This window comes from Ursus maritimus, unplaced genomic scaffold (assembly GCF_017311325.1).
Source record: "Ursus maritimus isolate PB19 unplaced genomic scaffold, ASM1731132v1 scaffold_13, whole genome shotgun sequence".
Taxonomy (NCBI): domain Eukaryota; kingdom Metazoa; phylum Chordata; class Mammalia; order Carnivora; family Ursidae; genus Ursus; species Ursus maritimus.
The window spans coordinates 18,711,781-18,738,503 of record NW_024423675.1 but is presented as its reverse complement, the minus strand read 5'-3'; the positions used below and the strand labels follow the sequence as shown (position 1 = coordinate 18,738,503).

Below are 26,723 nucleotides of genomic sequence, written 5' to 3'. Positions count from 1 at the left end.
GTATGTGACTTAGAATCCATGTTTAGATGGTGTCCCCAGTTCAGAAGTGAGTTCTGGCCCTGGCTCTGCCATTAATGCAACTCAGTGACCTTGAGAAGGTTGTTTAGCCTCTCCAGCCTCATTTCCTCATCTGTAAAAGAGAGAATTTAACTAGATCATCTCTGCGGTCCCTTCTAACTAAAATTCTAGCATTCTAAAACTGTCAAAATAACAAGATTTCATTTAAAGGAGTACAGCCAGATGATATTCTTTTTCCTTTCCTTTTTTTTCTTGAAGTCCAGACTTAATTTCTTCCCTTTTTATCCTTCTGTATGGCCACCACTGTTGCCCCTTGCCATTGCCACAAGAGGCTTAGAAAATTCTTTGGCTGATAGGACAATTCTAGAAGTGGCCTGAGCTCTCTAATATGTGCACCACCATGACTCTGGTGCCCTCTTTTCACTCCTTTATTATATATGTATGCTTCACTTTCAAGGGACAAACATGAACATCGATAAAATTTTCCATTAATGCCTGATCTTTCACTGTGGAACTCCACATACATGACATTTATCATGAGTTTCCCAGAAAACAGACTCTGAGACAAAGATTTGAATGCTGGTGGTTTATTGGGCATGTGATTCCAGAAGTAGGAATGAGGGGCATAAGAAAAGAACCTGGGGAGGAAGAAGAGCCAATATAATGATGTGTTGCTAAGGGAAAGTGGTATTCAATCATAAAAAACATTCTTTGGAGTTTATGAAATACATTTCAGAGCTATTCACCCAGGGGATAAAAGAAGGAAGAGTTTATTCATCAACTCTCATGACCCACTGACCCAGTGTGTTAATTCCTCTACACTTCCAAACCGTGTGTAAGTGCCAACAGGATTTACATGGTGCCCGCACTGCCACATCAGAGAAGCCCCACAGCAAGAAGCTACGGATGTACGCCATAAGAGTGAGGCAAGGCCCTTTCAGAATGCACATGCCTAAGCTGTCAAAGGAGCACAGCAATCATTGGATTAAGAAGTGGGACCAAGAGGATACAGAGGGATGCACAAGAGGTGACCCATACACACAGCTGTCATCACTGTAGAGCCTGGTTTCTCAACCATGGCACTACTGACGTTTTCAGCCAGATAATTCCTTGTGGGGCTGTCCCATGCATTGTAGGATTTTTAGCAGAATGGCTGGCCTTTACTCCCTGTATGCCAATAACTTGCTCTCTCCCGGCTGTAGCAACCAAAATATCTCCAGATATTCCCAACTGTCCCCCAGGAGGCAAAGCAACCACTGGCATAAAGTACTGAATATCTTCCTTTTGTCACTCACCCAGTAGCCCTTCATTTCTCTCTACTTACATATATCAAAAGCTGCTCTCAAGTAGACCACTCTGGGAGATATTTATGTCATATACCTGCAACTTAACTTTCAGGTCTCACTGTGATATAGTTCACGTAAACAGATGATAACGCCTTAATAATAAAGAATGATGAGATTTTAAATAGTTGATTTAAATAGTTGATTTTGAATAGTCTACAAACAGACTAGATATTGGGGGAAAATGTTAAAATCATATTCTAGGGTTTAGTATCTAAATTAGGAAGAGTTAAAATTAAACAATTTTTTTTCAAAATCTAGGTCTCCAAGTCAAGGACTTAATATTTTTTGAGACAAGGATCTTTTCTCTCAATAATGCACATGAGGGTAGGGTCCTTATCTAATGAGACTACTGTCCTTCTGAGAAGAAACATCAGAGAGTTGCTATCTCTCTCTGCCACATGAGAACACAGAGAAGGTAACCGTCTGTAACCCACAGAGAGTTTTTACCAGATACCAAGCCTAATGATGTTGATCTTGGACTTGCATTCTCCAGAATTGTTAAGAAAATAAATTTTGGTTCTTTAAGGCTATGGTATTTGGTTACGGTAACCCAAGCTGATGAATATATTTGTCCTAAATCCAGAATCTGTTTATATTTGTTTCTGAACTCCACTGCAACGATTTATACGCACATCCTTTTATCATTATTTGTCTTTTTTTAACACAACAAAAATCATTTATTATTGCCCATGGGTTCTGTGAGTTAGATATTTGGGAGAAGTTTCGAGCAATTCTGGTTCGGAGTTGCTCATGAGGTTACAGCCAAATGTCTCTTGGGGCTACAGTCATCTGAAAGCTTGAGTGAGGCTGGGGGAACCACTTCTAAGAGGGCTCAACCTCAAGGTGGGCAAGTTGGTGCTGGCTGCTGATGGGAGGCCCCATTCCTGTCTACCTGAGCCCCTTCACAGGGCTGCTTGAGTTTCCTTATGCTCCCTCAAAAATGAACAATCTGAAAGAACTAGGCAAAAACTCCAATAACCTTTTATGACAGCCTCAGAAGTCAGTTATACAAATCAGCCTTGATTCAATGTAGAAAGAAACTACCAAGAGACCAGGATCATTAGGCCCATTTTGGAAGCTGGCTTCCATAATTTCATTTACCTGAAACCCAAAAATAGGCAATAATAAACTATATTGCCAGTGGGGAGCGTCCACAGGTGGTAAAACTATGGAAGAAAATAAGGCAATGATTACCATAAAAGTGGTTACCTGTTGAACGGAAGTTGTGAGTGGACAAAGGATCATTATTTGTGAAAAAATACATGTATATTTTATGCACCTTTGCATAAATTTTGTTTTTTTAATATATTTGTGGCTGGTATATAGAAATATAATGGATTTGGGGGTATTACCTATGTTTAGAGACCTTGATAAATGTACTCATTAATTATAATAGTTTACCTGTACATTGATGGAGAAGGGGTGGTTATAAACAAAATGCCATTTCTACATTTCAAATCTTATATTTTTTTGTTTCTTTTTCTTGCCTTATTACATTATCATGAATTCTAGAACAAAATTAAATAGAAGTGGTTATAGTGGTCATCTTTAACTCATTCTTATCTCAAAGAAAGCTTTCAATATTTCAAATTAAGTATGACACTTGCTGTAGGTTTTTTTTTTTGTAGATAGTTTTTGTCATATTATGGAAGCTCTGTTCTGTTCCAACTTTGCCAAGAGTTTTTATTATTGTGTTAAATTTAATCAAATTATGTTTCTGCATCTATTGAGAATACTGTATGACGTTTTATTTTATTCTGTTAATGTGGTTAAACATATTGACTGATTTCTTAAACTTAAATCAACCTTGCATTCCTAGAAAAAAATCCAAATTAGTCATGATGTATTATCCTTTTGTATACATCACTGGATTTTGCTTGCTATGATTTTTTTGAAGGTTTTTGAATAAGTGTTCATGATGAACATAAGTTTTCCATTTTAATGTAATTCAATTACATTAAATTATCATTTTCCTTACTTCTAATGCCCTTGTCATGTCATGGGATCAAAGTCATGCTGGGATCATAAAATGAGTGAATGTCTTTCTTTCTTTCTTTCTTTCTTTCTTCCTTCCTTCCTTCCTTCCTTCCTTCCTTCCTTCCTTCCTTCCTTCCTTTCTTTCCTGTTCTCTAGGAGAGTTTCTCTATGTTTGGTTTTATTTTTTTCCTTAAATTTTTGGTAAAATCTACCACTGAAGCTATCTGCATCTAGCATATTCTTTGTAGAAAATATCTATTTAATTTCTTTTTTTTTTTTTTTAAGATTTTACTTATTTAGAGAGAGAGAGAGCACATGAGCAGGGGGAGGCGTAGAGGGAGAGGGAGAGAGAGAATCTCAAGCAGACTCCATACTGAGCATGGAGCCCAATACAGGGCTTGATCTCACGATGCTGAGATCATGACCTGAGCCAAAATCAAGAGTCAGACGCTTAACTGACTGAGCCACTCACACACCTGTTTAATTTCTTTATAGATGTAGGACTACTCAAGTTTTCTATTCCTTCTTGTGTCTGTTTTGATAAGTTAAATTGGACATAACGTGACTTCTCTTTTGCAAAAATTCTGGGATTTACTTCCAGTAATCATTACTTATGTGTAACATCAAAATTATTAGGTCTAATGACATATGTGTGATATAGACTTTTCATTTACTCACATTTCACATTTTTTTCTAGCAGTTTTTCTAAAACTTAAATATTTTATTTCAAGTCACTCTTCCAGAGTAAAAAACTAACAATCACTAACAGTTGTCTAAGTGGCATAAATTTTCTATCAGACTTTTGGCTGCCATAATTACACGTATAGGTGATTTTTTTAAAATATGTTCAATCAACTAACAAATACATATTATGGCATATTAAAATAGACTCAAATCACAAAATCAGGTGGTAAATTCACTATACAAGTCACAAAATCAAGATTTTATAAATGTAGAGTAATTACAGATTACCTAAGCTAACTACATCATTATTAAGACAAGGAAACTGAGGCACAAAGAAGCAAAGTAACTTATTTTATTTACACGGCCAGTAAACAGCAGAGCTGGCATTAACAACCCAGGTCTCCTGATTCTTGCTCTGGTTGTCTTTCTACCATATCATGCTACCATTCAAGCCACACATTTGAGAGGTGCCTTGGTGGCTCGGTTGGTTAAGCGTCTAACTCTTGATTTCAGCTCAGCTCATGATCTCAGGGTCACAAGATCGAGCCATGTGTCAGGCTCTGTGCTCAGAAGGGAGTCTGCTTGAGATTCTTTCTCTCCCTCTCCTTCTGTCCCTCACCCCCCACTCTCTCTTTCTCTCTCTCTAAAATAAATAAATCTTTAAACACACACACATGCATTTGATTTGGCATTACAAATGCTTGAATATGCACGATGGAATATTACTCAGCCATAAAAAAGAAAGAAATCTTGCCATTCATGACAACGTGAGGGTATCATGCTAAGTGAAATAAGTCAGACAGAGAAAGATAAATACCAAATGATTTCACTTGTATGTGGAATCTAAAAAAATGAACAAACAAACAACAACAGAAGAAACAGACTCATAAATACAGAGAACAAACTAGTGGTTGCCTGAGGGGAGGGGAGTAGGGATGGGCAAAATAGGTAAGGGGATTAACAGGTACAAACTTCCAGTTATAAAATAAGTCAGTGTGGAGAAGTACAACACTGGGAATATTGTCAATAATATTGTAATAATTTTTTATGGTGATAGATGGTTATTACAAAAAAAATGAACATACTGAAATTTGATTTCCACACTTTTCAAGAACTCTCAATTTTATAAAGAAAGATAAAACTGGCCCATATCATAGTAGGTAACATTTTTAGACTTCATTTTGTGTCTTTTGTTAATCGCCTTGAATTCCAAATGGCTATCTTCTGGCCTACATTATGTTTTAGATGCCATTTCTCTTCAACTGTGTAAATATAACAGTTCCTCATTATCTCCCTATAGACCTTCTGCTACTTCATTTTACCCTTCTACTGCCACCATGCACTCCAAATGCTGCTAAAATTCCTTCCAAAGTCAAAGTGGAATGATGTTTTGATTATACCAAGTACACTGTAAGTTTCTGGTGGTTAGGGATGATGACATACACATTTGCATTATCTGGCATAATGTGAAGCACATTCAGTAAACACAAAATTGACTGACATAGGTTTTTGGATAATCCAGTGGCTACAAATATGGGTTAAGGAGACATTATGCCTAAGTTCAAATGTCAGTTCTGCCACTTATTACCTGTGTGACCTCAGGCAAGTTGCTCTGGGTCTCAGTTTCCTCATCTGTAAAACAAGGTTAATAATAGCATCCACACAGAGTTGTTCTGAAAATTAAATGAGATAATAATCTATTAGCACAATGTCTGGCCCATAATAAGTGATCAAAAAATATTAGCTAGGATGAGATTAGATCATTACTATTATTAACTATTCCTATTCCTGCCATTCACCGTAATTCCTCCTGTCCTTTTCCTAAGTGAATTGGAAAATTCTCCAGATCTGAGGGTTCAATGAACATCTTTTTTTTTTTTTTTTGAGAAATATATCTGCTACGTAAATAGTAAATCATCCAAATCCCATTAACTCTAGGTAATTTTATTTAATAATCATATTTTAAAAGTTGGACAAATAAATAAATGGCAGAGCAATTTTGATTAAATCCTGTTTTCTCAATGGCTATTTGGAATACATCATTCATATGCAAGCCCCAAGAATATTGAATAACAGATAAAATAAATAATGATCATAATGCAAACCACATTCTGATTCCCACTTCCCTGCAAGTACAACTCCCTGTAAGAATTATAAGAGCCAAAAAGTAACATGCTTATTAACTGTGGGTTGCTCAGCTATATACATAGGGCTTAGCAGATCACGTGATTGTTTCCATATTCTCAGTTAAGCTAATGGTTCCTTAGAGCCCAGTTCTTATAACCCCTGAAGAATTCTAAGATTTGCCTGAAAAAATATATCATATTTCCATGACTATGACTGAACACAAATTTGGAAAGCTCACTGAAAGCAAACCATCCTGGAAGACAGGAAATGGTCATTGTTTTCAAAGAAAGTCAAGACGCTCCTGCACACAGGGAATCAAGTTCTTAAGAGTTTGATCTCATTTCCCTCCACATAAACCTGTATATGCTGTGGGGATAGACTCTACCTTTCATTTCTCATGTGGGTAGTGGGGAAGAAGAGGAAGGTCACTTACCGTTTGAGGTAAAAATAACAAAACAAGCAACATTTTATTCAAAACTGCCATATAAATGCATCCAGAGAAATATATTCCCTCCCTTTTGTATATTTAACTTCATTTTAAAGTATTCAGGGACTTAGAGGGATTCTGGACTTGTAATAGGCAAGTTGTAAGCCTCTGGGAAAGCCTGTCAAAAGACTCTGATTTAAAATGTCATTTCCTAGATACACAGAGCTCAGTGCAACTTTCACTAGGAAAAGTTGCTGTATTTCATCTTTTTCTCATGAACGGAAATAATTACACCAAAAGTTTCACTGATTTTCTTTTTTTAATTCTTGGGAGAAAAATGTCATGGAGCAAGTCTGAGACTAGGAGATAAAAATCCTGGTTCAAGTGCCAACTGGCTGCTTTAACCAGAAGTAGACAGGGTAGGGAGCACCAAGCCTGCCCAACCACTGCAGAGGACTGAGGTCTGGTCAGTGAAGCTTTACATTTGGAAAGCAGTAAAGACCAATATCAAGTCTTTGTAAAAAATATCTGTATTTAAAATCCATTTTGAATGGCTTGGCTTCAATAGTCAACCCAGCAGCGGAGTAGGGTAGGCATAAGTATTTCGATGGAGGTTCACTACAGCACAGCCTTTACAATCCATGCTGAAAGTGCTTTACTGGCACAGCCCTCTTAGAATGAAGTCCTGAAGGGTTGAACCTATATTAAAATCTCTAATATGAGAAGAATTACAGGAAGGTTACAATATAATTAACCTGAGTTATCTTTCAAAACTCTTGCTGATACATATTCTGCCACTTCAGACTACGCTCATGCTGTGATTTTTTAAATAGCAGAGAAGAAGGCTTTCATATTCATTCAAACTAAAAGGATAAAGGGATGTTTGCATAAAAAGAAAAAGGTAGTCAGTACTTTCTATTATTTTCTTATTCTTTTAACAGTTTTGTTGTTGTTGTTGTTGTTGTTGTTGTTGTTGTTGTTTTTAATGGTGGCTCTATATGCCAAAGCCTTATTCTGTCCACTTCCTAGTCTACAGAAAAGTCTGTTAGTCTTATTTAAGGATCATGGTGATTCCCTTCACTGCTTGGAGAAAAAAAAAAAAAAAAAGCAAAATCAGGACTATTATCCTGTGTTTATAACAAGTCTATTACCATAGTAACGACTGTGATGTCACAAACCCTACACTGAGGGCCAAATTCTGTCTCTGATGAGGGAAGGGCAGCTTAGCCTTGGAAATCAGACAAAATTGTACACAAACGTGTGTGGCCAAAGCAGGGACAACACTTGTGGTAATCACCAAAGCACAGGGAGCTCCTCTTCTCTGAAGAGAAGGGGGGGCAGGAACAGAAAGCAATTCCCCCAGCCCAGAAATAAGCTACACCCACACTTCTGTATGCAGCTGTGCAAAAGGAGAGTAGAAATCCAAGCAAGTGTGGTGTCACCATGTTCCCAATCACAAGTATTCCACTGGGCCCACTGGCTGCCAAACATGGATGGGATCCAGTGCTGAGCCCGCCCAAGCACATGAAACACACTCTGGAAGCAGTGTCCAACCAGATGGAGCCCTCTGGTACCTCGGAGGAGAAGCAACTTGCCTCATGATGGCAAGCACTTTAAAACCAAGCTGGGGTTTTGCTCCTACTAGGTCATCCCAGTTCACAGAACCACAGATTCTCAGGTTCAGAGAACTCATCAAGTCTCCCAAAAGATGTGGACTTTAAAAAATAACTGTTTACAGGAACACGTCGTATCCCCTGTCACTGGGGAATCTGAACGAGCAGACTAATAAGTTCTCTTACTCGGATGCAGTCTAAGGAAGTTTTGTACAAATATGCTGAAAAAGCAACTTTATATTAAAAAGCATTATGAATCAGGAGTCAGAAGACATTGATACTAGTCTGGCTCAAGTACTTAGAAGTCACCTGACCTTGAGAAAGCCATTTGACCTATCTGACCTTGAGGGTTTTTTTACTTAACCATATCTAGCACGCTATTTCCCAGGGTCGCTGTGAAGATCAAATCAAATCAAATAATGAATATGAATGCATTTCATGAACTATAAAGGATTTAATACAAACATAAGGTATTATTATTGCTGGCATTGTCACATGGCCAGTTCACTGTAGAACTGGAATAATTTAAATGCTAACAGTTATTTTCTATCCAGGAGTCCAAAACATACGTATGATCCTTGTCTTTCCTACCCCAAGAGGTGGACAGTTGCATGATACAGTCAGTTCCAAATTATTCAGGGGCTGATTATCGAGGGGCCTTTTCCTTCTAGCCATTGTACCATTTATTAATTTCCCTCGGGAATGCCAGGTTAACCTACATACAGCTCTAAAATTGACAGGGAATGTGCCTCAACTCAGTTATAACAACTTTGGTAAAAGTTTTAACAAAAGTAGGAGTTAAAATGACTAATTAGATTAAAGTTGTTGGGTAATCTGCGGGCCTTATTTATCTATGGATAGTTATTCACATCACTGTCAGTAAAGCTACAGTTAAACTCTGACAGGTTGGGACTAATCCAGCCAAGATACTAGCATTTTCTCAGTGAACAACAGAGTGGCCCGTACTTACATACGTAAGTATGTGCAATAGGAATTTGAATATCAGCCATACAAATATTATTGGAGCACCTACTATGTGCCAAAACTCACCACATACCCTGAAAACCCCACTATCATCCTATCTGTCTTGCTGTCCCTTATGATATTATACACAGCACCTTGGCAAAGCTCACAGCCTGACTCTCAGAAACTCTACTCAACTTCCTATTATCATGAAACTTTTGCCAATCTTACCCAAGTGCAAAAATCAGCAACCTATGGTCCTGGGGCCAAACCCTCCCTGCTGCCTTTTTTGTAAATTAAGTTTTATTAGAAGACAGCCACACCCATTTGTTTATGTATTATCTACAACAGCAGAGTTCAGTAGTTCTGATAGAGACAGCACAGTCCAGAGCCTAAAACACTATCTGGCCCTTTATAGCAAAAGTCTGCAGACCCCTGCACTAGATAATATGATTAAATCAAAATTCATCTCTCCTGTAAGTGTTTCTGTTCAGAGATTAATGGAGAAAACTCCTTGAAAGCAGAGATCCTGTCTGTATCTTTGTCTTGTCACATAGAACCTTGGAGAAGCATAGAATCAGGGTTTAGAGCAGATACAGAAAATTAAACACGTCCTTCCCTACATTTTGTTTTCAACAGATGAGTGCTTTGGAGTTGCATGAAGACAGCATAAAACCACTGGTGTTCAGTTACTCTGGCTTCTAATTCCTCCGAGTTCCTATGTCTACAACTTCCAAGGCTCAATTTTTGGCCTGTATCCCTTTGCATATTTATTTCCTGATCTGATGTGGAATTAGAGTTAAATGGGGGCTGTGTGCTTGAATTCCACGTGGCTGGCTCAGCAGGAAACTCCNGGGCAGGTTTTTTGGCACGCCAAACTCATGTTAGCCTCAGCTATGCTAATTTCTAAAGCTGTTTGCTTTGCTCAAATAAATCTTAGAGGGGAACTTGCATTTGGATGCACACCTTTGTATGCACAAATTATGTGCATGATAATTCTAGGGCAGACTAAGGACTGAAAAAAAAAAAGAGGCCCGGTGTTTACTGAATGGCTTCAATGTGGCAGGCACTATGCTAGGTGCTTTACGTGTACTTTCTCATCTCATAGCCATGACAATCCTGTGAGACAAAACTGTGATCCCCATTTTACAGATGGAGAAACTGAGAAGAGAGCTTATATAACATGTCCGTGTTCACAGAGCCGGTAAGTGAAAAGGCTAGATTTGAGCCCAATCTGTCTAAATCTGCCTAAATCTGAAGCCAGTGTTCTTTCCACTTAGACATACAGCCTTACTGATCCCATTTATCATCACCACTCACCCAAGCCACTGGACACGCATTGGACTATGAACCCTACATTTACAAAATTAGTCACTCTTCCCCTTCCCAGTGGCCTATGCAGAGTATGTCTTTGGCCCTTGGGAGATACATCTGGGTCCCTCTGCATCAGAAAACAACCAACCAAAGGAGAATAGGGACATTAAAAAGGCAAACTTTATGTGATACACAAAATATATTAGTAATTAGCAGACAAACACAATTTCAAGTGATTTTGACAGGTAAATGGATTTTAACACCGTATCTGAGGACCTCAACATGAAAGGACACTTTTACTACTAAAATGGAGTAGGCTAAGCAAGAGAACATACCCATACTATGAAGAAAAATGTTAGTAACACTTGGGATATGGTATAAATATATTTATAACATAAGCCCAGGAATTTATATCTACAAATATCTTCACCATATATGGAAACATAACCACACACCTATCTCCCCCCAACCCAAAAAAATTCAAACATTCCCTTCAGTAAGTTATCGTAAGTACTGCCATCAAAACTCACTATTTTATCATTGTTCAACTGAATATACAGAAAAATAACCAGTGTAGCAATTAAGCATTCTAGCATAATTCCAACATTTCACAGCAAGCCAGATACAATATTATTGAACTTCTTTCTCTGTCTGACACACAGCTGTACCCTAGCTTGCGCTATCACACAAAGCTCAGCCCATTGCCATCCAGCTTCATACGCTGCCATCTGATTTTCTGGAAATATTAAAGAACTGATTACATTTGCATGCAAGTGAAATTCAGACATCCATTTTTCTTTAAAGCTCTCAAAGAGAGTTTCCCAGGAATTAGAAAGAACTCCATGGAGGGGATGGACAATCTAGGTTGTTTCTAAGAAGGACGTCCGGCTCAGGAGACCTGGCCCTCACAACACCACCACACCGTTCAGTCAGTCGGTATATAAAATTATTTCATCCTTTTTTATTTTTCACAGATGATTCCAGAGAAGGAAAATTACTTTTTTGTAGCCAGTGGTAGGAAAAATTCATTCAGTTGAAAGTAGATTGGGGACTTTGCCTGAGTTTGCCTAACAGAGTAATGCTACTTTAAATCACACATGCACTGATATCTCTTGTCTATGAAGTTCCTAAGACAGTCTTTTCCAAAGTTACCTTGGGCATTTAATAATTATTTATAAGATAATTACAACTTTCTATGAACCATTCTCATCGGAAACCCCAGTAACGACTTACCTGCTGGTGGCTTTATGAAAGGCGGAGGAATTAAAGGTACAATAATGGGCACATTGCCATGATCCTTGGACCCTGCAGGTGAATCACCGAGTCCATTTCCTGTGGCAAGCCCTGAATAGCCTGTGCTTATATTGTATGGTGAAATAACACTGTCCTCGGGTAATTTTGGTTTTGGCAAAGAATTTTCTGTAAAAGAAAAAAAAAATCACATTCAATATTACAAAAGGACTTGTTTTCCTTTGGACCACGTTTTCTCAAGTAAAAGGGCTATGCAACAAAACAAATTTTTCCTTGCAGATTTTTAAACACTTTACCGGAACTCCACAGACCATCCTGGACCTTTTCAGCCTTGTTACCATAAATTTCCAGGTGGCTCCTTTACAATTTGCTCTACTATGATAGCTAATATCTCAATTGTATCACGGTGATGACTTTTAGCACTGTGAAAGCCCATAGAAACCTGAAAGGCAATTAACCTTTTCCGTGTACAAAGTGATAGATAGCAGGCATCACCCTCTGGCTACCAGGGCGGTAGGCTAAAACCATGCTCCTCCAGTCCTATCACTAGGGCCCACTGTATTAAAAGTTTGGTCATAATAATCAAAAGAACCAATGAGAAAGAAGCAGATTATTAGAAAGAAAACTTGCTTCAGAGGGTAAACTCTTTAAATCAACCAATTAATATCTATTAAATATTAACAAAAATGAAAATAAAGAAAACTTACAATGATTTGAACTTTGTGAATTTTATCCTTGCATGTGAATCATATAAAAAAAAATTCAACCATGGAAAACAACTTTTTCCCTCTAGAAGCATATCCTGGCACTCTCTCCATGTTCCCCAGAGGCAAAGATTATTACCTAGACCAAGTATTATACGAGCTATTAGTTTATAGAATATAAACTCATGACTTGCATTTTTCATTTACAATGATGATACTATCTCTGTAACATGATGTGTACAATTTCATAGCGGGCTTAATATGAAATTTGTCACGTACATTCAATTCCACATGCCTGCAGGACAGCTCATTTACATTTTGTTGCTTGGCGTATAAGAAGGAAAAGCGCTATCTTAGAGACTGGAAATAAAATGCATGAGCAGGTAGTTTATGCCAACAGATTTTTAATGCAGTGCAAATACTGATCAAATTGCCAATGATGATGCACAATGAATCTTACCCACATTTTATTGAAGTTCACCAAATGGATTGCTTCTTTACATACTCCTTTTCTTTGACAAACTCTCACTCCAAATTTAGATTCGTAAATTCAGTATACATATCAACACCCACCAATGGTTCTAGGCTTCCCCCATGAGATATCTGACACTGCTATCGCTGATAGAATCAGTGTAATCCAACCTGGCCAAGTGTCTAATTTCCACTCTTTAGCTGGGCTTTGATGAAAATTCTTATAAAATAATGTGGGATCCAATCATGCACTACTCTCTTACTCCTCCTACCCTGTCCAAGGCTGGGGTCAGGAGGAACTTCAAACACAAAACAGAAATAGGGCTTTTCTTTAGAGTTCCCACCAAAAAAGGAGGACGAGGGGATTACCAAACTAACCACAATTTTCTCTTACGGTCTAAAAATCCAAACCCAGTATTTCACTTAATAGAAAGCTCCAGTCCCCAACAACAAATATATCAAAGACTCAGGAAATTAGGAGGAGAACTTAGCAAACATTGTCCCTTTCTATAAATCTGTAGGCAGGACCATAACCCTTAAGGTCCCTAGCCCTCGCTAGCTAGCTCTCCCACTGCTGGAAGGAGATTAAGCTGTGTCTACTTTTGTTTTATGTTGTGCTCTTACATTCTGTGGAATTCTGCTTACGGGACAGCGCCACTGGGGATGTACATTTAAATCAACCATTGGCATAATCAACAAAATGAGTCCCAAAGCAACTCAATTCTGGCAGGTTGAGATAGTTAATCCTTCTTTGCCTGAACAAAGGGACATTAAATGTCATTACCTTTGAGAACAGAAATGTGCTGTCGGCTCTCTCCATCTGTAGGGTAGCTCCTGAATTCAATATCTTCACCATCTTTCAATTCAACCTTATCATAGCCATACCAGCCAAGGAGTTCATTCATAGTGTTTTCTGCAAAGTTCTGAAAGAAAAGCATAGGCTTCTTTTTTATATAATCAATAACTATTTGAAAAGAATGCATAAAATCGAATTCTGTTTGCACTACCCATTTACGGCCAGACCAGCCCCACCTCCCCGAGAGTCGTGTTCATTTTTCAAATCACGTTCAAAAACTGTAACGCATTTAAATCTCAGGATGACGCATCCAATTATGACAGGCCTTCAGACATTTGCAACTTAAAGATAATAAGAAGAAAAGGTATTTGTCAGTTTTGCTTACAAACAGGAAGTCATATTCTAGAATATTCTGCAAAGTCTATATCCCACAGGAGCACAAAAATATTGAAAGGTAAAGCACAAAAACAGCTAAGAAAATATTTTGAAAATGAAATCAATTAATCGACCTTTTTGTGGTTCAGATTGATTTAAATTAGAATTGCTTTCTGATTCAGGTATTGTTTTTTAACATCACTCTTATCTCAGATAAAGCAAAATCTCAGCCAAGAAATAATGTCTCAGTTGTCAAGGCTACAAGGGTCTCCCTTTTTAATTTTCCCTTTGCAAGTATATACTTTAAAAATCAATGCATAATTTGCTTTACAAATTTCACTAGTGACAGATTCTTTCTCCATAAAATGAAAGATCACTATGATTGTCTTCTGACAAGTAACGTAAAAGTATGAAATGACTTTAAGGTTAATAGTCAGCCCAGATTTTGGAGAACACCTGAAAACACTTTATGAACTATAAATCAATATATAAATGTAAGGTACTATTATTGTTGTTATTATAGATACAAACTGTAAAAATAATGGGTATAGTTGGACAGCTTTAAAGCTTTAATATCAGGTGACTATTTTTTTGTGACCTTATCAATGCTAGATTTGGAAACAAGATGTGAGACTATATTAATGATTTTAACGCTTGCATGTGCCTTAAAACATCTCTGAGAAATAGAGTAGAGTGGTAGTCACCAGGAGTTCGAGCGTGAGGGAAATGGGGAGATATTGGTCCAAGGATACAAATTTCCAGTTATTAGATTAACAAGTTTGGAGATAAAATGTACAGCATAATGATTACAGCTCATAATACTGTATCATATACTCAAATGTTACTAAGAGAGATCTTAAATGTTCTCAACACAGGAAAGAAATGATAACTACATGACAAGATAGAGGTGGTAGCTAATGCTTAATGGTAACCATTTCGCAATATATAAATACAATAAATCAACGTATTGTACACCTTAAACTTATATAATGTTATGTGTCAATTATATCTCAATAAAGCTGGGGAAATTTTTTTTTAAATAAAAATAAGGGCCCTGGGGGCGCCTGGGTGGCACAGCTCTTAAGCGTCTGCCTTCGGCTCAGGGCGTGATCCTGGTGTTATGGGATCGAGCCCCACATCAGGCTCCTCCACTATGAGCCTGCTTCTTCCTCTCCTACTCCCCCTGCTTGTGTTCCCTCTCTCGCTGACTGTCTCTATCTCTGTCGAATAAATAAATAAAATCTTTAAAAACAAAAATAAGGGCCCTATGCTGCAGAATAAGGGTTTAAGACATATTGAATGAATTTTTTTTTTTTAATCTCTATCTGGCAAGGCATTCTGAGCTTCCTAGACTTGCTAGAAAAACTATATATTCTAACCTTCTCTGTGGCTCAAAGAACCTTTTCTCATTCTCCCTAGAAGCTGTCATTTCCGAATTACACTGGGATGTATAATTTATATACCTGAAACAAAGCACCCAGGCTAAACCAAGAGCGTGCACAGCCTCAACGTGTGAGTTCCTGTTCTCCTGAATTTCACGACTTTAGATTTCAGCAGGGGTTGCATAAAAAAGAAAAGATATTACACTACTGACTCCACAAAAACAAACCTGGCATTTCAAACCACCCACAGAATGCTAGATTCTTTGCTTTAGTGCCCACTTAAGCTCAGAGCTCCAACTGGGTCTATCTGTGACGGTATAGTGCACCGGCAATTTAAAAAAATCTAGTCGGATTGATTCAGTGCTACCATCCACAAGGCCAACAGTCAGCCATATCAAGCTTTAGTGAGGCATTTATTCTCTCTGATGGCTGGTCATGTCCACATTAAATAGACATTCTTTTCATGAATGCACAAAGATGATATGATCGATATGTATAATAAGCTCAGCAACTTCTGGACTACCACTGAGGAGGACTCAGCTAAATGCTGCTCTACTCAATCAAAAGAGATCCCTTTAATGAGGCGTCAGTCTCCCCTAACACCCAATTCTTTTAACTAAGCTAAGCGCCTGGACCAGAGAATGACAGTCGCTAAGCACACAAATCGAGGCCCTCCATCAGTGGTCCGGCAGCAGAAATCCCCAAGGGTAAGGATTACACCTGACATCAAAACACCAGCTCCCAACAGTGTTAAAAGCCAGATTCAAGCCATTCTATTGGTCTGTGTGCTATTCACCCCAATCTCCAAGAGATCTGTGCCAACGAGACAGAAAATCTTTCGCATAGTAACTCTTGGCCACCATATCCAATTTTCTAGACCGTTTGTATCTGGGCGCCTCTCTCTCTGGTTCTGTCTAACCTCTGAAGTGACACAAAGGCTACAGATGCATAATTCATGGCACAACCTCCCAGCCAAGGATATAGATTTGTTTGTTTTAGTCCAGCTGCAAATCCATTCAGCTTTTCAGAACCAATCTCAGGGATGGAATCCAGAAGTTTCAGACATTAGGGTAAAAACTGAAACCTCAACTGGATGATTAACACCAAATTCATATTATTGGGGCATCTTAATGGCATCGCTTAGTTTATGGCTTGTGCTGAAAATTCAGAGGCTTCGTGGAACAATCAATATGAACTTGATCTATTCCATGATTCTCAAGTTACTATAAATGTCAATGAAAAGAAACTCTAAAACATTTCCTTTCTTGTCAGTGAAAACAAAAATAAACACCTTAATGCTTTGATATATGAGTGCAAAAGCAGAAAACAAAAGGTTTATAAACCCTCAAGCCATAAATCTCAAATCTTTCATGAAAGGAGAAGCAAGAAGAAAGAAAGAAAAAAATGAACACCAAAGTTTCTTGTAGCATAAGAAATAGACTATTACTTCTGTCTTATACACTACTGTATTAAGAAATCAAAGAACCCCAAGGAATAGACAATTTAAGATTTTTAATTGCTAGGTAGAATTTGATGCTAGATCTCATATGGGCTTATTATGGTACTAAACCAAAGGAAATGAAATAGATTTTTGCAGTTATCATCCAACAAATATAATATATCCTAGAAGAAATGAATTTAATGTTTATGGCCCATAAGGGTTTTCAAATCGTTCTGGTAGAAAATTCCAGCAGTTGTTTTTTCCACATTTTTTGTATTATTACCCTTAAAAAAGGAGTTTTTTATTTAAAAAATTATTCCTTTCCTACGAAATTTCTCATGTATGTTATTTTTTTTTTTTTAAAGCTGATAAGCATTAAACTACAAAGATTTTTGAGATAAAGATGTTTGGTAATAAGGCAAGTTATTGTACCAAGGGAGTGAAATTTGTTTCCCCCCAAATATTCACCCAGCAAATGTCCTAGAAACAGGGTGGGAAACTGAAGTCCCTCAAGGTCCCTCCCACCAGTAAGATTCTCTGAAATCAAAGAACTTCTACTTACACAAGAAATTAAGTACCTTTTGCAGAGAAGTATCATGATTACCATGATCATACATCATACATTTTACTGAACAGTTACTATTTCAAATATTTTATCATTGCTCCCATAAACCATCAAAATTGTGCCAGAAACTTCAATATTCTGGCATCTGCATCGCATTTTGCAGACTGCCTCTCACCCTTGGAAGTGGCACAAAAATCCTCTCTCATACCATGTGGTCCAATTTGGGTTTGGAAAATAGGTCACTATAATTATAATGATAATGTCTAACACTCTTACAGCACTTTACAGTGTTTCCACATCCTTTAACTCTCTTGTTCCTTTCAATAACCCTGTAAGTTGGGTATTTGATTTCCACAATAAACTTCTGGTGAACCTTTACGATACCCTCATTTTACAACAGAAAATTAGAGCATCCAGAAGGTAAATGACAGGCATGAGACATCACCCAATAAGGTCAAAACAAAAATACAGATCTTCTGATTCTTACATCATTCTATGATCAATTCCATATAGTCCAATGTGTCAGCAATTCCAAAGGAACTACCTCCTTGGACCCATCAAAGAGTTGCAAAGAAATCATACTACAGGATGTCACGTATAAAGAGCTTTCCAACTAAGGCCTTTATCTACCTATGTTAAAACTGCACTTTACTTGCTTTCGGATTTGATCATTGGCCTCTATTCTCCTTAATTATTTGTATTGTTGGGAGGGTTCAAAATTCACTGTTGAAATTTAGTCTTCTCATTTTATAATTTTTGGGGCATTGCATCTGATTCCAATTGCTTTGTACTTTTTTTCTTTTTTAAAAATGTTTTAAAAATGTTTAAATTGTTTTTTAAAGATTTTATTTATTTATTTGAGAGAGAATGAGAGAGAGAGAGAGAGAGAGAGAGGGCACCAGCAGGGAGAAAGAACAGAGGCAGAAGGAGAAGCAGGCTGCCCGCCAAGCAGGGAGCCCGATGCAGGCCTCAATCCCAGGACCCCAGGATCATGACCCGAGCCAAAGGCAGATGCTTAACCGACTGGGCCACCCAGGTGGTCCATACTTTTTTTTCCCCTTAATATTTTATTTTATTTTTATTTTTATTTATTTATTTAGAGAGAGTGAGCAGATGAGCAGGGGAAGGGGCAGAGGGAGAGAGAGAGGGAGAGAAGCAGACTCAGAGGGAGAGAGAGAGGGAGAGAAACAGATTCCCCACCAAGCAGGGAGCTGACACAGGCCTCCATCTCACAACCCTGAGATCATGATCTGAGCTGAAATCAAGAGTCAGACGCTTAATGAATTGAGCCACCCAGGCGCCCCTAATTGCTTTGTAGTTTTACTATTTGCCCCCATACTTCTTCCTTACCCTCTCCAATTCCCCTCTCTCAGTTCCAGGGCTCCTAAGGAAAAAAGATATTCCTAACATTTAGTCTGAAAGCATGAATTAAAAAAAAAAAAATAGGTCACAGAAAGATGATGGAAAGGCTGGAAATTTTACTATTTCCCCATTCCTTCTGAGTTCTTTTGATACTTGCAAAATATATTTTTGTTGAAACTTAATTTCCAGGACATTCATTAGATTCTCTCCTTATTTACCTGGAGGTACTGTACAAATGTCAGTCTAAATGATTTTTTCACTGAACATTTTACTGGTAAATAATACAGAGTTAACTTCAAGACACTTTGAAAATTGCAGTAATTACAAATTCTCACAATACTTCTGAAATGCAAGTACTTCAAGTTCTTCAAAAAGGACTAATGATTTTATTTTGAAAATACCAAACAGATTTTAAAATATAGGTAGGTACCGGGGCACCTGGGTAGTGCAGTTGAGTCCCACTCTTGGTCTCTGTTGGGGTCGTGATCTCGAGGGTCGTGGGATTGAGCCCCCAGTTCCTCAGTCATGCTCAGCGAGGAGTCTGCTTAGGATTCTCTCTCCCTCTCCCTCTCCCCCCAAACACTCACGCTCGCTGTCTCTCTCTCTCTCACTCCCTCTAAAATTAATAAATAAATCTTTAAAATATAGGTAGGTATCACTGACTTCTTTCTTACCAGTCCACATAAAACTAAACGATGACATGTTTTCAACTTTGTATCTTAAGCAAGAGAGCAGAAAGTTTTCAGAGAGCTCCCAATCATTCATTCAAATGAGGGAAAAGCCATGTCCTCTCTCTCCCCACAAATATAATTCCAAGTTTCACTCCAAGTCCCAGTTTTGATAAAAATATGCCCCCTATCCCAAATATACTATAAGTTACTGAGGGCACAAACCTTTTATTTCCCCCATGCCTCACCTAGGACAATGCCTAGCACTTACAATATACTCAAGTCCATGTTGTAGTACATTTGAATACATTCACAAATATTTTCTTAAGCGTATAAATACAGAGAAATGATCAAATAAATTTCAGGGAAACTGATTCTAAAAATAAATAGGTGCAAGTTAAAAGAATTGTAATATCCAGTGTTAATGAGCTATCTCTGAGTATTTGAAATTTGAGTTGATACAACTTTCAGAAAAGGTTATTTGACTGAATGCTGTAAAAGCCTTTTAAAATGTACATAATACCCTTTCATTCAGAAATTTTATTTCTCAGCACTGTAGGAACTATTCTAAGGAAATGCGTGCAAAAATATGCATGTTCAGGAATGTTTATCTTGGTGTTTTTTTTCTTAGAAACAAACTATATGCCAAACAATAGGAATCTGGTTAAATAAATTACAGCTTAGTCATGGAATGACTAAAATGGAATAATATTTTGCCACTGAAATATATGCTGTAGATAAATTTTCACTGCCATGAAAAGCTATTAACAATATATTAAGTTTTTAAAGGAAGGTTAGTACACTATAAGACCATTTGTGTTTAGGAAAAAAACTTATATATCACACATAGAAAAGGGCATTAAAAGATACATATCAAAATGTTGATAGTTATTTGTGTCTGGGTGGGAAAATTATAGGCTTTGTTTTTCTTTTAGCTTACTTGTGTTGCTTATTCTACCGCTTCTATCGTGTCCATGTATTTTTATAAAAATAAATCATTTTAATTAAAAATTAATTAACACATAGTCTTCTCATAGACAACCACGTCAGCCGCATTCACAGTCCTAATGACAAAAAAGGGATCTGTCAGTTACATGACTTAACCTCAAAACACTCTGACACACATCGTCCATGAAAGTGAAGCCTATGAGAAATACTTTCAAAGGAAAAGGAAACCCCCAATCCTAAACAATTTACAAGGTAGGGGAAAAAAATTCTCGTATCTCCACTGGTTGACGATTACAAATGATAGAATGATGGTTATTTCTGGAAAATACTTTATCTCCCTTTTCATCTCCTTGTGTTCTGGGGTACATTTCTATTAAGCGTCCCTGAACTTGTTAATTGAGATTTTAAAAGGGGGTGAGAGTAATCTGCAGAAGAGAGCTGGTTGCTTTTGCAGAAGTAAGAATTGAGCTTGATTAGAAGTCAGTTTCTAACTCTATCCCCACATCTGGCCTAAGGTTGGGTCTAAGTCACCTGCTTTACACAGACCCACTGGATCGGCTTTATTTTAGAGTTCTGCAAGAAGGTCGTAAGGTAAAATTTAAACAGTGCAAAAGAAATATTGTAAGAGCCCTTTACAGATTACAAAAGTACTTCCACATTCATGATCCCACCGGATCAGACGGTGTCCTAAGGATGAGCCACTCCCCACAGACGACCCGTTACGGGGCCATCCACAGGCATGGAATCACAGGACCAGCTGGATTTATACAAGAGTACCCATTGAGCACCAACGGTTTTACCTGAACTACAGCCTTTTAGCTTGAGATCCTTTAAAGATGGTCACTGCACTCCATTTGGATCATTTTGCAGCACTGTTCTCAGCCACAACACTATGATTACAATGCAGTTCTAAGGGCAGAAGACACATCACAACACTAACATCCAACTCCGGCCTGGAGCAGGCCTGTGTAGAAAGTCTTGTTCTCTTACTGATATATTCTAAATGGGATGTCTGTATAATTGGCATATGAAACCAAAATTGTGTGTTTCCACATATAAAACCTGCATTGCTTTATTGTCTTGTTGCGACATAGAGCAGATAATTATGTCCCCACATTTTAATCTGTGGCCAGGACATCAAATGTCCTAGAAAAGGTCAAACAAATGCTGTGAAATTGTGGGTTCCAGCCCTGAGGCTAACACAGTGACAAGCGAGGCAGGTGTGCGGCTATATGCAGCTGTGTCCAATCACAGCTGCAGATCTGCCCTACAAATCACCAGGACTTGTTACATTGTCTTTCTGTCCCTGCCAAAGCCACTCGCCTTCAAACAGGACAGAGTTCCACAGCCCTTTGGTTATATAAGAGATATATTAACACCCATCAGTCTACAGATCCTAAAATATACATTCAGCAAATCTCACTCACCACATTCTTTCATGTCTATTTACATGTTTCAATTGGCACTATCAAAAACAAAGTACCCTAGTTTTTTTCTCATTCCACCCAGTAAGATCCCTCCTCTTTTAGGAAAATATTCAATAATCTTATTAGCTTGTGAGTGTAAGTGTGGCTGACTTCCCATTCCACAAGAGGAAGTTTGAGACTTCAGAGCTTTTTAAATGTTCCGCCTTCTACTACTTCTAATAATTTTTTTAAAAAAAGAAAGAGAAGTTATGAAGACTCTTAATGAAAAGGACTTGCCTAGAAGATATAAAAAGTATGGTCACTTTAACAAGACACTATCGCTCCCTGCAACTCTCCTTTTTTCAGACAGTCACTTGTGCTCACTGGTATTTGCCCTTTTCGAGGCCCTGTTTTTGACTTGCCTTTAAAAACTCCGTTACCTCTTGGTTTCTATGAGTCTGTCTTTCACACAAGGAGAGTAGGGCTTGGCTTCTCAGAGCAGTGCTTGGCAAGCACATAGGCAGGAAACGCAGAAGGGAATGAGTCTGTCAGACTCATTTTCTTCTAGTTCAAATGTTTATTTCAGATTCGGGAGGAAGTGGAGTGGTTCCTTTCCATTTCCTCGTCTCTGGAACCTGCGAGTTGTATAAGGCTTAGAGAATCTTGCTCTATCACACTCACAGGTTCACAGACGGAGAAAGAGACTCTCTTCAGAAAACCCTGGTTTGAACAGAACAGAATTCATAGCTCTCTGTGCCCTCCCACAACTATCTCTTAATGGGTTTTGACTGGAGCTTTGAGCAGGACAAGGGAGAGCAATGTGGAGGACAAAGCTGGTGGGCTCAGGAACACCCTATTCCAGCTTCCAAGGAGTGAACATCCAAGGATGTTCCAGCTGACACTAGTCCCCAGCCCTGCCACGTGGCACCCCTGAGGCCACTGCTCAGCAGAGAGGTCCGACATAATTTGTGAATGCCATGGTGAGATCTGTCCTGAGCCCACTTTCTAGGTTCCTGAGACTGACTGTGTCTGACATCAGGATGGAGTCTCAGCAGCAAAACTTAAAATATACCTGTTTAAGTAGTGAGCTTATTTCAACCTTGAACATGCTGACTTTTCCACACTGTGATCTCTCTCTCTCTCTCTCTCTCTTTTCTTTTTAATGGAAACCTATTTATCTCACTGCACTCACCAGCTTGGCTCTGCAACTTGCTTTATTGTCTATGCAGTTGACACAGGTCATTTTTAATGCCAAATGGAGACCATCAGAAACCAAATTAGCAAATCTTGTGGTGAGTTTACTACTAAACTCTAACAGATGTGCCTGACTCTAACTGTAGGCATCAGGGCTGAAGCATAATTTTAGGTACAAATTACTTACCGGGAATATTTATAGACAGAAAAATTCTTCAGTAAAGGAGACCCTAAGACATTTAACTCAGATTATCCTGTAGTTTAACAATTGATAGAGAAGTAACATTGTAAATGCATTAATTATGGTTTGTTAAGGGAAGTTTCCAGGGCAGAGGGCTTGATCTAATCACATTGGTTTTGTCAAAGCACTTTAAAAGATAAAAATCTGACTCATTATCTCTACTCATAGTGTAGTTTTTTTGAGTTGCATTACTGTTCAGTAGCCACTGATCCTGTTCACTAATATCCATGTATGCAAAATACATACCCTTAAGTACAACTATATTTACACTTAACACATATATTTACATTTACACATCCAATAGTACAAACTAGTTTTTATATTTTATCTACCATGCTCTAGATGAACTCCTAAACTCAATTAGCCCTTCTGTATGCTGGGATTCCCTCCTAAGATCCATTTATTATAATACATATGAGCTAACAGTATACCGAAGACTAATATGTCTTCATTAGCTACAATCGCAATACTCACTTTAGAAACAAAAATAGTCAAAATGTAAATTGCTTCGCCATCTATTCTTTTTAAATCATCTCTACTGGTCACTAATTAAATAAGGCATACTTATTGTAAGTACTGTAAAGTAACAAGTCTCTTTAATCAAGAAAAACCAGGATGAAGCGAGGGAGAAGAAAAGGAAAGATAAGGAAACATTGTAAAGGTCATAATGAGACAAGCATTTCTACTTAAAGATATTTTCACTACACTATAAGCAAGCTATGCCAAGTCATGTACTTTTCACACACAAAATTATATTGTATCAAATTTAAAATTGTTACAACTGCCATGCACATTAAACCAGTGATAACGAAAATGTAACTCAATATCTGATCTAGTGAAACAGCGACCAACATTAGCTCCCAGCCACGTGAAGACAATCTCCAATGCCATTACTGGTGTCAGCTAAACCTCAGCCAGTTTGTCTTCTCCAGCCATTTTAAAATAAATATGTAACTATCTCAATTAGGAGATCTTGAAGAAAGCCTCATGATGAGGTGATTTTATTGCTCATTCTCAGTGCCCTGCATTTGCTGTACTTAAAATAGACACTTGTACCAATGTCCTTTCTATTACCCGAAGGGGAAAAAAAAAATCACATACACACCAGTCCTTTTTCTTTCAGCTCACAGAGAAGCAACTTGATCCAACCAGTGTTGAAACCTGAGTAGGTCACTGTACACCATGATAAAATTCCCTAATCCCTGAGCCAAATCTCCCTAAGGGGGGCCTCCTCCTGATCCTCACTTCCCAGGCTGACTTTTCCATTCGCTCTCTCCTCTTTCCCCCTTTCATTTCCCCTACCTTCAAGCCTTGATATGTGATCCTTGGTGGGGGCTCAGGTTTCCGTTTTTACAGCTTAGGCCGTGCTAGCTGTATACATTCCTTTCTTTCTGCCGGGCAGTGATTACTTACCAGGGTTTAGTTTACACTGGTCCAGATGAAAGCCGTTCAGATGAAGGCAAACACAGCCAGGCAGCTCCAGCGGCACCGATATGAAGCTGCACAAGGCCACATTGTGTTCTCGGTGACATTTTGTTGCACATATTTTTATACAGGGCAACCAACTTGTTATGTCACTCTACACTTTAGGTTTGGGGACAAGGAGGAGTAATTACGATGAGACTTAAGGAGGGGTTTTATTGATATGGTTATTAATATTAAATGCAGAAAAATATTAATGAGTTCAAGATAACCCTTCCACTGTTTGAGAAATTATGTTTCAAATGAGGACTCTGGGTGCTCTTCTATTAGAGGAATACCTACCTACAAAACAATTCCTCTAGAAATGGGAATCCATGCCTATTGGCATGGTGTGCACTGACATGACTGAAGATTTCTGCCGGGATCTCTCATACATGGGTCCAAACCAGACAGAAAATACCAGTCCTACAGGCAACTGAATTATTTGCTGTGTAAAACTTCTTATTTAATGCTAGTCTGCACAGAAACGATGAGGACTAAAACTTCAAATAGTAGCTGGTGATTTGAAAGAAAAATAACATTTTAAAAAGAGGAAATTCTGTGCACGAAGGTTAATACCATACTTAGTCCTGCAGCACTGGCTAAAAATTGTGTAATTTTTCCCCTTCACACAATGTTGTTTTTGTTTCTTCCTCACCAGTTCAGACAAACATCTGTTATACTGTAGAAGGACAACTATCTCCCAAACCACGGAGTGCGCCCGCAGCCAAAGTCAACAACGCGAGCCCCAAGCATTGAGCACAGTCGGCCTTTATATCCAGCCGGGATAACATTTCACATGTTTTGATTAAAATTAGCTAATTTGTAATTCTAGAACCTATGAAACTTAAAAGCTGCCATCCATATAGATCACATTAGGCAGTGTTTTAAAGGGCCAGTGCACGCTGTGATTTCCTAGTGCCTTCACTTCTCTCCTCTTCCTCCACCCCCAATTTAAAATGAAATGGAAAAGCAATCTGGAAATGCAGGACGGGAGGGAAGGGTAAGTGAGAAAGAATGGGTATTGTAGACTGTTTGAATTCCACCCCCATTGTAAGACAACAACTCCTACCGGTCTCTCTTTTTAAAAACTATCATTGAATTCAGTGGTGGTTTCCATCAGAAGGAATGGCACTGATTTCCAAGGCAAATCTTCCTTAACTGTCCCTGGACTGATTGATGCTACCCCTCATGCTTTCAGGCACAAAGTTCCTCACCCAGATATAAAAACTCTAATCTCTAAACTGAGATTGCTACAGATATTTTCCGGTGGAAAGGAAAGCTAAACATACGCACCTAGGTACTCATAGCAAGTCTCATCCATGTGCCCCTTTCTAAACAGGGGCTTCCCAGAAGACACTCTCATAGAATATGCTTGTTCTAATCAAGAAAGCGTCAAAATGCGGTAAATTTTATTTAGTTGCATGCCATTTTCATCCAGTCTGTCTTTTAAACACAAACTTCGCCAACCTGACCAAGTCGGTTGGCAGTGTTTAGAATTCTATGCAGAAGATGGGGAACACCAGGACGGTTACAGAATGAAAACTAAAGTCCCCCTAAAAACTGCCACTTGTTTGTGATCGACAGAAAGAAAAACACATATATTTTTTGAAATCCAGAGAGACTCATGAAATCAACACAGAATAAAACCCTCGCCAGGCAAAAGCTTCAACTTCATGGAAAATAAGGGGGGGGGGTCCGGAGCTGAGCGTTGCTCTTGTGCAATCGCTCCAACGCGAACAGCTGGAGCGCCAGGCTGCTGCGCTCACCACCTCTGGAGCACCGCTGGCCTGGCGGGGAGCCCGGCCTCGCCGACAGGACTCCGGGCTGGCCTTTCCGAACAATGGGCAGGCGCTCTGGAAGGCCGCCCCTCAGACAGTTATCTTTCAGCCGGGCTAGCCCGGGTCTGCTAAACTGGGAACTGGAGCACGCAAAGGCGAGCGGGAGGCGGAGGCAGCCGAGTGAGAGGAGGGGACAGGGGCGGGCGAG

The 26,723-nt window shown here is 38.5% G+C and overlaps 1 protein-coding gene across 2 annotated transcripts in view; it reads right to left on the bottom strand.

Moving 5' to 3' along the window:
* The window catches only part of LOC103675896 (sine oculis binding protein homolog), a 160,182-nt gene that overhangs the window by 132,648 nt on the left and 811 nt on the right, over positions 1-26,723 (bottom strand). For both annotated transcript variants that reach the window (XM_040627588.1, XM_040627589.1), the window contains exons 2-3: positions 13,680-13,818; positions 11,703-11,888 (exon numbers count right to left, since the gene is read on the bottom strand). In XM_040627588.1, coding sequence (XP_040483522.1) covers positions 11,703-11,888; positions 13,680-13,818 — 325 coding nt within the window. The remainder of the gene's footprint in view (positions 1-11,702; positions 11,889-13,679; positions 13,819-26,723) is intronic.